The sequence below is a fragment of the Acipenser ruthenus genome, chromosome 8, assembly GCF_902713425.1.
Source record: "Acipenser ruthenus chromosome 8, fAciRut3.2 maternal haplotype, whole genome shotgun sequence".
Lineage (NCBI taxonomy): Eukaryota > Metazoa > Chordata > Actinopteri > Acipenseriformes > Acipenseridae > Acipenser > Acipenser ruthenus.
In genome coordinates, this window is record NC_081196.1 from 38034954 (window position 1) to 38049051 (window position 14098).

The 14098-nt window shown below is 37.8% G+C and overlaps 1 protein-coding gene across 20 annotated transcripts in view; it reads left to right on the forward strand.

Moving 5' to 3' along the window:
• The window catches only part of caska (calcium/calmodulin-dependent serine protein kinase a), a 205891-nt gene that overhangs the window by 99243 nt on the left and 92550 nt on the right, over positions 1-14098 (forward strand). For all 20 annotated transcript variants that reach the window (XM_059028903.1, XM_034011615.3, XM_059028904.1 and 17 more), the window contains exons 4-5: positions 2778-2855; positions 8518-8590. In XM_059028903.1, coding sequence (XP_058884886.1) covers positions 2778-2855; positions 8518-8590 — 151 coding nt within the window. The remainder of the gene's footprint in view (positions 1-2777; positions 2856-8517; positions 8591-14098) is intronic.

Below are 14098 nucleotides of genomic sequence, written 5' to 3' on the forward strand. Positions count from 1 at the left end.
TAGCTTGACTAGTTCACTAAATTCTTCAAGGTACACAAAAGGTTCCTGTGACCCCACCTTAGAGTCCTGCATTGGGTCAGGTACCTGTGGGGCCTGCGGGTGAACTGCAAAAGCGGGTTGGGAGACTGTGAACTTTTTCACAGTTTGCGGTTCGGGTGCAGGTCAAAAAAAAAAAATTTCAGGTCTGAATTTGAATCACCCAAAATCTTTTCTGTCCTTTCAGCGTACTCGTCTGTAACCCTTTCCCAAATAACGTATTAGAAGGTAAATGGGAGGATTAGGGATTAGGGAGGAGTCAGCTGACTAAGTGTTGTTCTCGCTTGTTTGATACGTTGCAAGATCTTTTTATCATGTCTGCTTGGTGATATAAAAAATGCGTTTGGACAAGGTGAAACAAAAGATAGCGCAGGGTTTATATCATGTAGTGGATAATAGTTTGAGAGGTAAATCACAAGTGTGGAATTCTTTTGGAATCAAAGCTAATGAAAATAATGAACGTGACTGGATTCGTTGCTTGTAAAAATGTTTTTGTGAACGACAGCCACAAAACTCTCTACGAAAGCAGAGGTGTAGCTCCCTTTCAACTGGTGGCACGAAAGGAATAGACAGGTATTTTATAGTAAAGTAAGTAGAGATAGTTAATGTTACAATGTTAAAATATATTCAGACCACTAGGAAAAGCTACCATGCTGTATAATAGCCTATTGTGTAAATTCAATCTATGGAGAATGGCAGAGATATCTGTGTGAATGACAGCGTGAGAGTCAGTCGGCACAGGCAGTAGGTAAAGGACAAACATTTGCGGGTTCAGGTCGGGTTGCAGGTCTTATTAAAGCGGGTCGGCTCGCGGGTAAGAAGATGGTGTTACAGCGGGTTGTGGGTTCGGTTTGGGTCTTGTAGTAGCGGGTCCGGGTCGGAAGCGGGTCCTAAAAATCGGACCCGCGCAGGACTCTACCCTACCTCGCCTCAACCAGGAAATGTTCCTTTCAGTGCAGCTTGGAAGACATTTGCGAGGTACATTAAAGTAACTAAGAGTACAACAATACTTGGTAGTTATTCAAAAATAAAAATAGCTTGTGCCTGTTTTCTTTCCACTCTTTCTGTATAAGCTGAATTCAACTCCTGGTATTTTGGATTGTTGCTTGTACGCTTACAAATTTGGCCTTTTAATTTAAAACCACCATGTCGCTTAGAAGAATGTTTTTATTGGTAAAGTTCTTTTTAAATTATGAAGGCTCAAGTTCAGTAAAGGGCGTAACTCAAATCCAAGATGGCCGCCTGGTAGAAAAAGTAGCTGGATTTGGTGCGTTAAACTACATTTTACATGATAAACACACTTTTTAGTTAAAAAAACAAATGTAATCTATTTTGTATTTTGTTTGTTGAAATCAAAAATTTCGTTTGAACACTCTACTTTAACTGAACAAAGGGACCAGGGTAGCAGAATGTCAAAAATCTTCGGGGCACATTATTGTGGGTTGTATCTTAGACACAACACTGTTTTGAAACAAACATTTGTTTCTTTTTGTTTATTGGAAAAATGTAAAATAGCCTCACGTTTTCAGTTGTGTCTCCTTCGAATCCCTATCGGATGCTAGTGAGCGTGAACATGCTGCTACCCTGGCAGGGACAGGCACTGGGCCTCCCCTTGAACAGTTTGTGAGCCCCTACTCTAAAGCCAGCAGAGACATTTCCTTTCAAAATCTTATCAGTCTCCTAGGATAGAAATGCCTTTCCTGTTAAATGTAATTCCACTCCTTTTGCTTTAGCATAGTCGAATTTAGTATGAAATGACGTCGGTACATTTTAAAAAGATTTAATTGTACAAAAACTAAAAAAAATAAATAGAACAAATGGTCTCATGTTAAGACATGCCTAATGGCACTAAATTTAAAAGTAATTAAACAATGGAGGTATTGAAGTCATGGGAGCCCTCGGATCTATTGTTGTCAGCTCAGTAATCTGACTGGTCTGTGTTCACTTCCCTGGGGCACGTTTCACTAAATGTACTGCAATTTACTTCTGAAATCATTAGTGTTTCGAGTGTAAATAACAGCAGATTATATAAAAACAAGGATCATGATAATAGTAATATAAAAGGAACAGTGAATCTGCTTTTTTTGTTATCTGGTTATTCTCTCATGATATGTTTTTTGTTTCTGAGCTCATGGATAATTAACTTTAATAAATAAAGTTACCAGTATGCTTAGCCTTTTGAAGAAGGCTTTGAGCAAACCAGGAAAAAAAAAAGCATATTAAATATTACTCACATTCATAGTATAAAGTAATCATTTTAATATGTGAAAAGTTTTAACTCCATGTAGTAATTCCCCCCCCCCCCCCCCCCCCCCCTACAATGAATTGGCATCATAGAAGACCAGCTAACGTGGATTCAGAAAAGGATGATCCTGTCTGACACTGAAGAAACCACAGCAAAGATGAACACAAAAACAGCCCATGAGGTCATGTAATTGAACAAAGAATAATGGGGGGGTTAACACTAACCAATACTTTTAAGCGCAGCACAGAAACCAGGACCAGAGGACACAGTTGGAAATTAAGAGGCGATAGACTTAGTACACTTGGATCCTTTAAGACTCAACTTGACAGTTTTGAGGCCAGTCAGCTACTAGGAAATGAATGAGAATAAATGGGCCGAATAGCCGTTTCTTCTTTTTTCCTAAAATTTAATTTCCCAAATATGTCAATAAAATGCCACTTAATCCTAATCTCAATTTTATAACATGTTTTTTTTTTCTTTTTTATTTGTCTTGCAGTATGGATGGTGCAGACCTGTGCTTTGAAATTGTAAAGAGAGCAGACGCTGGCTTTGTATACAGTGAAGCGGTTGCAAGGTATGTATTTATTTAACTTTAGTGCCTTTGCAATCTTAAAATGAGTTAAGTGACGAGGAGGTTTGTTCTTCTGAAGTGATGGTTCGTCGTGGGACTTTAAGCTTTTTGAGAGATTTGTGCAGTGCTGATTGCCAAGACTAGTTTGACATTAATTGTGATACCACTGGCAGTCACCATTGTGTAACTTTTTTGCTGTAAAATTGAAGAAACAGTGACTCTGCACTGATAGCAAATTCATAACATTTAGGGTTACCACTGCACTTGTGGGATGTCTTGCTTGGCAATGCTACCTTGCTATCCCTGAATAGATAATCCCCTCTTCAAAAACTGGAAAATATTTAGTTAGCAAGTTGTCTTTTATGAGGTGAAATGGGCCACAAATACCTCCGCTGTGACTGGTTGAAAGGATACATGATGCATCTTTAGAACTTTTGCCCAGATTTAATTTACTATTTGTTGGAAAAATACTGTTAATATGACTACATATCTGATCCCATGAATTGTCAGGGATAGTATTATTATTATTATTATTATTATTATTATTATTATTATTATTATTTAGTAATACATGTAGTAAGCCAAAAGATGGTGCTAATTAAACATTAAAGCTGTGAGACTTTTCATTTTACAAATTATACATATAGTTTTGATCATTCTTCATTAACGCCTTAATAACAGGGGTGCTTTGAATGAGCAGCTGCGTGTCTTTAGCAGCTAAATATTTTCATTCTTTTTGGTGACTGGGTAATTCAAGATTCACTGTATTTAAAATAGCAAAATGTGTAATTGTGTATCTCCTGAATGAGAAACTCCACCCACCCTGTTATAAGCTTTGGGCCAGTGGGTCAAATATAATATCTCATAGCAGGCATTCAACTTTATTGTTTTTTTACAACTGGAGAGCCCTAAAATATTTAAATGCATAGAGGATTCATTATGATGATTTTACTATAAATGTTTTTATTTAAATGTATTCAGTTTTTATTTGTATTTAATAACAGACCAAATGAAACCTGACAGCTGTCAACAACAAAAAAATTAAAATAAAAAAATAATTGCATCATAACTAATCCTCTATATGAGACTCAAGTATGCAATTTGCAAAGCAAATATAAAGAAAAACCCCCTGCTTAAGTATGAAGTTCTTAAGTATAAAGTTCAAGGCTTGCATCTACTGTAGAAACCACAATATTTCTTTAGTGCTCGGTTGTGTAGGTATTGACATACTGTAAGCCATGCTATGCGGTATTTTCTGTCTGACAGCCCCTTCCCCTACAGTCATAATACGACTCGGCAGATCGATTTACCACAGTTTCAGTAACTGGAACTCCACCTAAATTATCTTTCTTAAAGCTCACCGTTTTCAAAAGGAAAGTATGCAGTCGAACATACCTATCACTTGCTTGATCTTGCTCCATAAAATTTAATTTTTATTTTTTTACTTTTGTGGACGAACGCCTCAGGATGTGAGCTGCAGTGATGCTGTTGTGTAAATTGCCAGCCCCTGCTGCATTCTGTCAGCTTTGCATTTTCACCAGTGTCATTGGCTTCCCTTTCCCACCTTTGCTAAAATTGTGCTTCCTTAGTTTTAAGTGTGAAAGCTTTTATGTTCAATTGAGGTATTGGGTATAATTATTTGTTTAAATTGACTCCTGTCTGAGGGGAAAAGTAGAATAAAATTCTACATTTCCACTGGTCTAGTTTACTCTCACAGAGAGAGTTGTAACATTTCCTTACCCACATAGGTTTTGCATTACCCACTTTAGAAACATCACATTTGCTCTTTATACCTCAAAATGAAATTCTTGGGGTTTTAAAGCCAGGCCGTTATGCTGGAGACAAGAGGTGATGTTTAGATTTGAGGAAAAAATAAAACATAAAATAAAGATGCATTTACAAAGATGAAAACTCAATTATGCATATAAGAGCCATTTATACAAAGGAATACCACATTTTTTGCCATGAAATGCTGCAAACTTATCTGTTAGGCATATTGGTAAATCATATTGTATACTGGTAATTTTAACATGCCTGTAACAAAAACAACTTTCTCCTAGACATCATCTTTGGAGTTCTAGGAGCCCTCTTTATTACTTAATATCTACCAGACAATGACTCCTGCTTCTTTGAAAAAATGGTGCCTGTATGTCATGGGGCAGTAAAGTTTTTGTTCGCCTCTTCTCAGACAGTCAGTCACATTGCTGATTGTGTACTCGGGCAGTCACACATCACTGTACTCACACTTAAGATGCAGGCCATTTTTGAGAAGAAAAAATTGGTTTGGAAAAGTGTGTCTTAAATTTCGATGGAATACGGTATATATTAACTTAAACCAAATCTTACTGCTGACACCTCCTGGCATGTCAAAGTTTCTAGATGGCGCTGTGAATCTGACTTTTGCCTTTTGAGCTTGCATATTTTTAATGGACAAAGTCCACTGCTATCTGATGTACGTTGTTTATTGACTTACTGCGTTGTGTGCACAAAGCATTGGTCACAATCAGTAAACTATTATTTGCAGTGTTAAGTTTGCTCTTATTATGATGGCTGGTACTGCAAAAGAAAAAAAATAACACAGCTGCAGTGACATACAGAGAAGCCAGTTTCACTGGCTCTAGCCACACCAGCAGTGAAGCGAAAGAGCAGGCCGAAGTTAAGTGGAGGAAACATCAAGGAGTACATATTGTACAGTATGGCTTTACAAACCTTTTGTTTGTTTGTTTGTTTTTAATTTAGTAGTCGGCAATTAATTTTACCCCGTTTTTCTCCCAATTTGGAATGTCCAATTGTATTTAGGCTCAGCTCACCGCTACCACCCCTGCGCTGAGGGAGCGGCGAAGACGAACACACGCTGTCCTCCGAAGCGTGTGCCGTCAGTCAACCGCTTCTTTTCACTCTGTAGGCCCGCCATGCAGCCAACCCAGAGCTACAGCGTCGGAGGACAACCTAGCTCTGGGCAGCTTACAGACAAGCCCGCAGGTGCCCGGCTAGTCTACAGGGGTCGCTGGTGCGCGGTGATTCAAGGACACCCTGGCCGACCTAAGACGTCCAGACTGTAGGGTGCATCCTGCACTCCACACGGAGTGCCTTTACCGTATGCTCCACTCGGGAGCCCCCCCGGGCTTCGCATTCTTGATGATTGAAAATGAGCAGTTCACACACACAGTGCGTTTTTATGTTTGGAAGTGAAAGTGGCATGTTGGATTTTTTTTTTTTGTATATGTACATGTGTGTGGCAGGGCGTCAGGTACCACAGAAGAGGAAGGGGCGCGGTCTAAAAAGTGTGAGAAACACTGCTTTACAGTACACAGTTTAGGTTACTGACTAATCTAGTTAATGTGATCCTCTTAAAATCTAATTTTCTAAATCTGTGTCACTTACATGATGGTACTGACTGTTCAGATATGGTAGTATGCCAATAGTTGTAAATTATTTTCTATAGTGGTCTTACATTGAATATTATTTATTTATTCATTTATTAGCAGACGCCCTTATCCAGGGCGACTCACAGTTGTTGCAGAATATCACATAATAAAATACCACATTACAGATAGGAGCACTTATAAAGTACAATAAAATCAGTATCAAATAAGATAAAATTCAAATAAGAGCAAAATAAGGAATACTGTAAATAATTACATTTAAGAGCGAATTCCACTAAGAGCAGCTAAACTTATAGTAAAAATATTTGTTTATACGAGTAAAGTCCATTCATGGATAAGAACAATTTCAAATAAAAGCAATTACAAAAAACGTGAATATGGATACCTATAAGAGTAAAATCAGGTACAAGATACAGGAAATGTTTATAATTAAGAGCAGTAGTAGAATATGGCAAGGTATGGAGCAGTTCAGTGCAAGTACAAGCTGATGCAAGTACTGGTACAATTGGGTGCCATATAGTCCAGTATAGTCGAGAGTTGTGAGGTTTACAGATGCTCTCTCAACAGGTGTGTCTTAAGGAGGCGCCGGAAGGTGGTAAATAAATGTCCCATCCCAAGTTGTTCCTCATTCCCAGTAAATTGGTACCATTTTGGGTAGCATATTAATATAATTTGCATATCTACAAAGATTTTTGTTGCAAGCGATCTGAGTGGGGGCAACAAATGTCCCACCTCCAAAACCCACAAACCTGCAACACTTTCCTGGAAGCTGTGGAGTAAATGTGGAGCAGTTTTTACTTTAATTGGACGAACACATTGATGATGATTCCATATAAAAAAGGATTCACAAGCTCTGAGCATGAACAATATGGTCTCTACTAGGGATGGGTCAGTGCAGTCGAATACACGATAATAAAAAACTATTTGAATAGCATATTACATATTCAAGTACACGAAAAAGACTTCTATTAGCTACTAATAGAAGCAAACGTGTTTTTTTTTTTTTTTTTTTTTTTTTTTTTAAATGCTGCCGCTTGACAAGTGTTCAAAGTCAGTGTTAAACCCTGCACGTTCATGTGAATGAGATTGGCATATTAAACGTAAGGACCCCATTTAATCATGCAATGCTTGTAACAGCAAAATTCTGTTTGAAATGATTGCCAATTTTGTTGCCTCGTTTTCGGGCTAATGTTAACCGATCCCCCGCTAGAGTTCCCATGTAATGACTGCACACAGCTGATGTTGCTAGGCAAATGGATATAACAAGCACTAAAAAGGAAGCCTAACTTTAGTAACATTGAAATTAGAACTCTGATTTAGCTCTATGGTGAATATAGAGACATACGGGTAGCAGTGTGGTGTAGTGGTTAGGGCTCTGGACACTTGACTGGAGGGTCGTGGGTTCAATCCCAGGTGGGGGACACTGCTGCTGTACCCTTGAGCAAGGTACTTTACCTAGATTGCTCCAGTAAAAACCCAACTGCATAATTGGGTAATTATATGTACAAATAATGTGATATCTTGTAACAATTGTAAGTCGCCCTGGATAAGGGCGTCTGCTAAGAAATAAATAATAATAATAAATGCTAAGCTAGAACAACGCAATGACTTATGAGAAAACTACGTGGAAGTAGTTTTTTTTAACTCTCTGGCCTGCAGCACAATGTAAAACATCTACTGTTGACTTAATGTGAATGGATGGAGTAATGTCAACATTTGCACTGACCATTAAAAGTACAACTGGGTATGATTCTTGTTTTTAATTATTTATAGGTTATTGAATAAAACAAGTAACCTGAACAAAAAAATCTCGTCTTGGACATTGTTTGTACACTCCGTGAACCCGGCCTGCTCCTCCGAAGCGTGAACTTACTTTAGTGGCTTACACATTTTATGCTGTCTGCTGTACTACACATACATATTTGCCTTTTATTATTTATTTCGGATATTCGAATACAGAAAAGTGTTGGCCTCCATGTATTCGAATAGGGAACTATTCGAAATTCCCATCCCTAGTCTCTACAGTTGAAAACAGTTATTGTATTTCATCTCTTGTAAGGATTTTCATTCAGTGCACAGAAAGCGTTCCACCCGTGAATAGAAGCATGCAATGTCTATGGCCATTAAAAAAAAAAAAAAAACCTGTCTCCTTACCTCTCAGTCTCAATCATCTGACACATAATCTCTTCAACGTGCTTTGCTTCAAATTAATTTACTAATTACTTTGAAAACCTTCTTCAGCTGTCAGTTTTCTTTAACCTTATTTTCTTGTTTCACAGTCACTACATGCGACAGATTCTGGAAGCACTACGCTATTGCCATGACAATAATGTCATTCACCGGGATGTGAAGGTAGGTCACTTTTGTATTTAGCACACTGTTACTTTGACCTTTATTTTGAACTTGGCTGGGCTTTCATAAGCATTGGTCAGGTAATGCCAACTCTCAGGGATTTTAGTAGAGAGAAATCCTGGGAAAATATTGGGAAAGAGAACATGTTGTTTGGTCCACTAAGGCTCATTGATCTAGTTCTAAACTGCAGAATATAACTATTTAATATCACTATGTAACACAGTTTTTGTTCCTGGGTAGTAAGTGTTATTTCCTAATTGCTTATGCCTCAAAAGTATAGAAAATGGCTATTATTCCCCACAAACTTTGCTTTTGTGACCAGGACAGTGATATTTTGAAATTTACCTATTTCCAATGAGAAAACGGGTGAATTCGTGTCTTTTCGTTCACATAAAGTCAGAAAAAAACAACATATGAATCCAAATTAACATGTATTTATACTAAAGTAATACAAAAATGACTACAAAAGATTTAGAAGTGAGTAGTTTTTTGAGATTTACGATTATACTGTAAATCACTTTCACGAATCAGCCCCCAAATGTAGTCTCCCATCATGTTCTCGTTATACTGTCCTTGGTAGCGGTGTTCAAAGTCCAGTATATCCTGGTGGAAGCGCTCGCCTTGCTCCTCCAAGTACGCTCCCATGTTCTCCTTGAATTTATCAAGATGAGCATCAAGGATATGGACTTTGAGGGACATCCTACAGCCCATTGTGCCATAGTTCTTCACCAGAGTCTCAACCAGCTCCACATAGTTTTCGGCCTTGTGATTGCCCAGGAAGCCCTGAACCACTGCGACAAAGCTGTTCCAAGCCGCTTTCTCCTTGCTAGTGAGCTTCTTGGGGAATTCATTGCACTCCAGGATCTTCTTTATCTGTGGTCCGACGAAGACACCGGCTTTGACCTTTGCCTCAGACAGCTTAGGGAAGAAGTCTTGAAGGTACTTGAAGGCTGCCGACTCCTTATCTAGAGCTCTGACAAATTGTTTCATAAGGCCCAATTTGATGTGCAGTGGTGGCATCAGCACCTTCCGGGGGTCCACCAGTGGCTCCCACTTGACGTTGTTCCTCCCCACAGAGAACTCGGTCCGCTGTGGCCAGTCCCGCCTGTGGTAGTGCGCCTTGGTGTCCCTGCTGTCCCAAAGGCAAAGATAGCAGGGAAACTTGGTAAAACCGCCTTGGAGATCCATCAGGAATGCCACCATTTTGAAGTCTCCTATGACCTTGATGCCATCTCAGAAAAATGCAGATATGTATCCACTTAGGCAGCTGGAACTAAACTGAACTGGTGGGCTTAAGGCCCCTGTATTTATACTACTATTTATTTTACTGGAATGTTCTAGAAAGTTCTAGAAGTTACCCCAAGTTTACTCAGCACTGAATCTATCTGGAATGTTCTGGAAAATAGGTAAATTTCAAAATATCACTGTCCTGGTCACAAAAGCAAAGTTTGTGGGGAATAATAGCCATTTTCTATACTTTTGAGGCATACACAATTAGGAAATAACACTTACTACCCAGGAACCAAAAAAAAAAAAAAATTTGTTACATGGTGTATCCTTAGTGCTTTTAGATGTTAATGTTTCACCTAATAAACTTTTTTTGAATGCATTACTGTATTAAACTTGCTTCCTACCTTCCAAAATTCAGCATGAAACAAGTAAACCTGTCTAGGTGAAAGAAGTAACTTGTTATTGGATTCATTGCCTTGCATTAATTTTAGCAAGGGTTGAGAAGCACAACTTTCAGGGTTGATTGTGCTGCTGCATACAGTAGCCTGAATAATAAAGTTATTAAATGCAGAAACAAAAAGCAAAGGTGACAGGAAATGCAACTGTTTTCAGAGTGTGAAATTCAGAAGAAATGAAACCCGACCATTATGCTTAGCTGCTGAGTCAGACGCAGTTCAATAAATGTGGTGTATCTGCTATCTGCAGCTGCAGAACAAACCCTTTCCTAGGGTGTACATATTAAGAAATGTCTGTGTATTAATGCAGAATGAGAATTGCTTTAGTTTTTGAAAGTCAGAGGTGGACATTCTGATAATATATTTTCATTTCAGAGACTATAGTTTTGAAGTTCCCTATATACGGTTCTGTTTGTACATCGTTTTTGCAGTTTTACCATTTCCTCGTGCTTTTGGTTTGCCATGTTCAATATACTTTACCATGCCTCTGGATTTTACTGTGCTTACTTACTCTTTACCATGCTTTCACTATGCTTTATTAAACATTGCTATACTTTTACTATGGAAAACTTTTATAAGGAAAGTCACACATCATCATTTGTAATGCACAAAGAAACATTACAATAAAATAAGCTTGTTCGACTACTGAGCTTGTGACTTTTAATCAAGCAGCAGACACATTGTCAAGAGTAACTGAAGATAGATATCATCTTGCTAAAACTAGTGCATCCCCTGCAGTACTCTGCCACCTTTTTGAAATGCTTTGAAACAGTAGAATGAGAGGGGAGAATTAAAATATGAAATATTAACAAATTATCTACAAAACGTGCAGTACTTTGTACAACTTGCTGTAACAGGTAGTGTTCTAGCAATTTCAGGTATTGCATTAATGTATTTAATAATTTAAGCAATATAGCTAAGAACAACACGGCATCACTACAGTATCTGACGACACTGGGATGTAGAAACTTGTAAAGAGGGTATCAGACAGCAGCACAGAGCACCTGTCCTGGCAGGGCTGCAATGCATGCTGTTTATCTACATCCCACCACAGTCCGTTATCATAGGAGTAAGTCTACTGGGACTGGCAAGGGAAAGCTGACCCCTTTGCAAAGGACTGATGATTACCACTTGCGCTAATAGGAATATCTACTTCTAAATTATTGAATAGGGGAACCATGTGGAAAGCCAAAAGCTAATTTCACACACTCCACTGAAGATTATTATTTTTTAAAACAACAGAAGCAAATTTGCTGTATTACAAATTCAAAAAGATGTGTTCTAGATAATTCCACGCAGTTCTAGTGAAATTCTTTGTGATTTCAGTAAAGTTTGGCTCAATCAAGTGATGTGGATGCAGACTGGATGCAGGTTGCATTGTTCACCTCACGTCTGCCCTTGACAGCTTTGTTTCTGCAGTACTGCGTCAGGTGGCTCTCACCAGACAGCCTTGCTGGCGATCCTCGTGCTCCTGAGGAATAAGGCTCTGAAGAAGGCGGCAGAAGCATTTGTTCGCAAAGCTAAAATATTTCATTTAAGTCTATGAAGATAAACGTGTACTTTGAAATTACACTGGGACAATGTAGAGCACAATAGTCCAAACCTTGTCAATGTAGTCAGCTTCCTTTACCTGTATGATAGTCTGTTCCTGTACCTTGTGCATCTTCTTCTGCGTCAGCAGTCTTATGCACCGGCTGGTCCATTTAAAACTCATGAATCTGATTAAAATTAATCTGTGCAAAACAGTAGATGCAGGGGGATTTACAACACTGTGGACCTCTATACTGATCTAGGAAAATAACTAATTCAACATATGTATATCTATGTCAATTTGTATGCATTTTTCAACATAACACACTGAAACTATTTAATTAGTTGTCAAAGATTCTTAGCATTCAAATAATATAATGACTCTTAAAGAGTAAGTAGCGGGGTTCCGAAAAATATAGTGTTATACGTCCCCAGGTGTTGCTACAACTGTTTAAATAAAGTACCTGTAATTTTTCTTTTCATTGTTAATATCCTGACAACGTTTTACACCTACAACTTTAAAGTCTATTTCAAAGCCCTTTTCAAAATGGCCGCTGTAGTGCCCTGGGGTTTGAGGTCTGTTCTCTAAATCAGTGGTGATCAAACTTTTTATATGCCGCCCCCCTTACTTAGCATACATTTTGTTGTGCCCCCCCGACACACATAATAAAACGCTAGAACTTAACTTTATATTTTAATAGGTGTTTGTTTTCTGGATTTAATGCAAATCACATATTTTTTCTTAGATTTAACCCCAAAGTCCAGATTTAGTGTTAACAAACACATTCTTACAAGTTTTGAAAATTGTACTTTCAGATATAATTTATAAATGTTGAAAACATGTATCGTAAATTCAACATTTAAAATCAGTCTATAAATCTTTTCAACATTCAACATTTACCAGACAGATACATCTGAAAAACATTATCATTCAGCAGTTAAAATACACGATTTACATTAAATTCGGGAAAAACACTGTTAAAATATTAGTGCTTTTTTTTACACTTCGCACCCCATACATGGAAGCTGCATTTTGACTCTGTTCTCTGCAGTTTCACTGACACTTGCCACTTCAAAATCATTTCTCCGGTTCAACAAGCCCTAGAGTGAGCTAATTTGAAAGGTAATAGCTTGGACTAATTAGCTGTCATTTATGTATTTATTTAAAAATGTCTATCCTTTACATATATATATTGGTTTTATTTTGTATACAGAGCTGCCCCTTTAGTCATAGTCGTGCCCCCTTAATGACTCTCCACGCCCCCTACTTTGCACACCACTGCTCTAAATCACTGCAGGAAGAGCGATTTAAAAACATAAATCAATACATACATACATAAATAAGGGCTCTGACTTTTCTGTTCCGTACCAGATCATAGATCATTATTGCTGTGTTACCTGTTTCACAATGTAGCCAATAATTCCTATACTATTGGTGCACAAGCGGTCATTTTGAAAACAGCTTCCTGTCAAAATATTCTCTTCATTTCTAATGATTAGTATTGGGTATATTTGTTTATATATAAACCTTTATTTTATGGGAAAGATCTCTGTAGAATGTATTAAAGTTTCTCTGAAGCATTTGTGGTGTTTCATTACCTCTCATTCTACTGAGAGAAGATTGACTTATCTAAATAGATTTACATCAAAAGAAAATGTAGAATCAGAGTATTAGGGAGCTGGTGTAAGTAAGAAAAACAGACTTTGACAGGCAATGATCTTTTAAATATTTATGTTGATGCTGTCTTTTAAGCAAAGATGACGTGACCCAATTATAACCCATCTAGGTTGAATGCTTAAATATGTTATGTTGTCCATTTAAAACTAATAATAGAAATACTTTTTTTTTGGACAACCTTATTTTTCAATGCAGAGGCTAAATAGTTTTGTTGACCTGAATTTTGATTCCGTGGCCGATACACTAGCCCAGTGTGGTCCAAAGCTTGCTCTTACTTCCCGAGTCTATATATTTCTCTGCTAGAAAAAAAAATGAACTTGCGTTGAACTTTGACCACATTTCCTGCAAGATAACACATAAGCTGACTTATTTATTTGCAGTAAGCCTATTAAAACCACATTTTGAGCTTTGAGATAAAACATTGTGATAGTACTATCTGTTAAATCAACACAGATAGAAGTCCCTTTTTGGACCTTCACTGTTGCTGTCCCTTTATTTTCCGCACCCCAGTGCTATGTGGGTAAAAGTGTGGCAGAGCCATCTTACACCACTTTTAGATAAGTCTGGTAGTTGTAATATAGCAAGTTTGGTTGAATTTTATTAGTGTCTCCCATG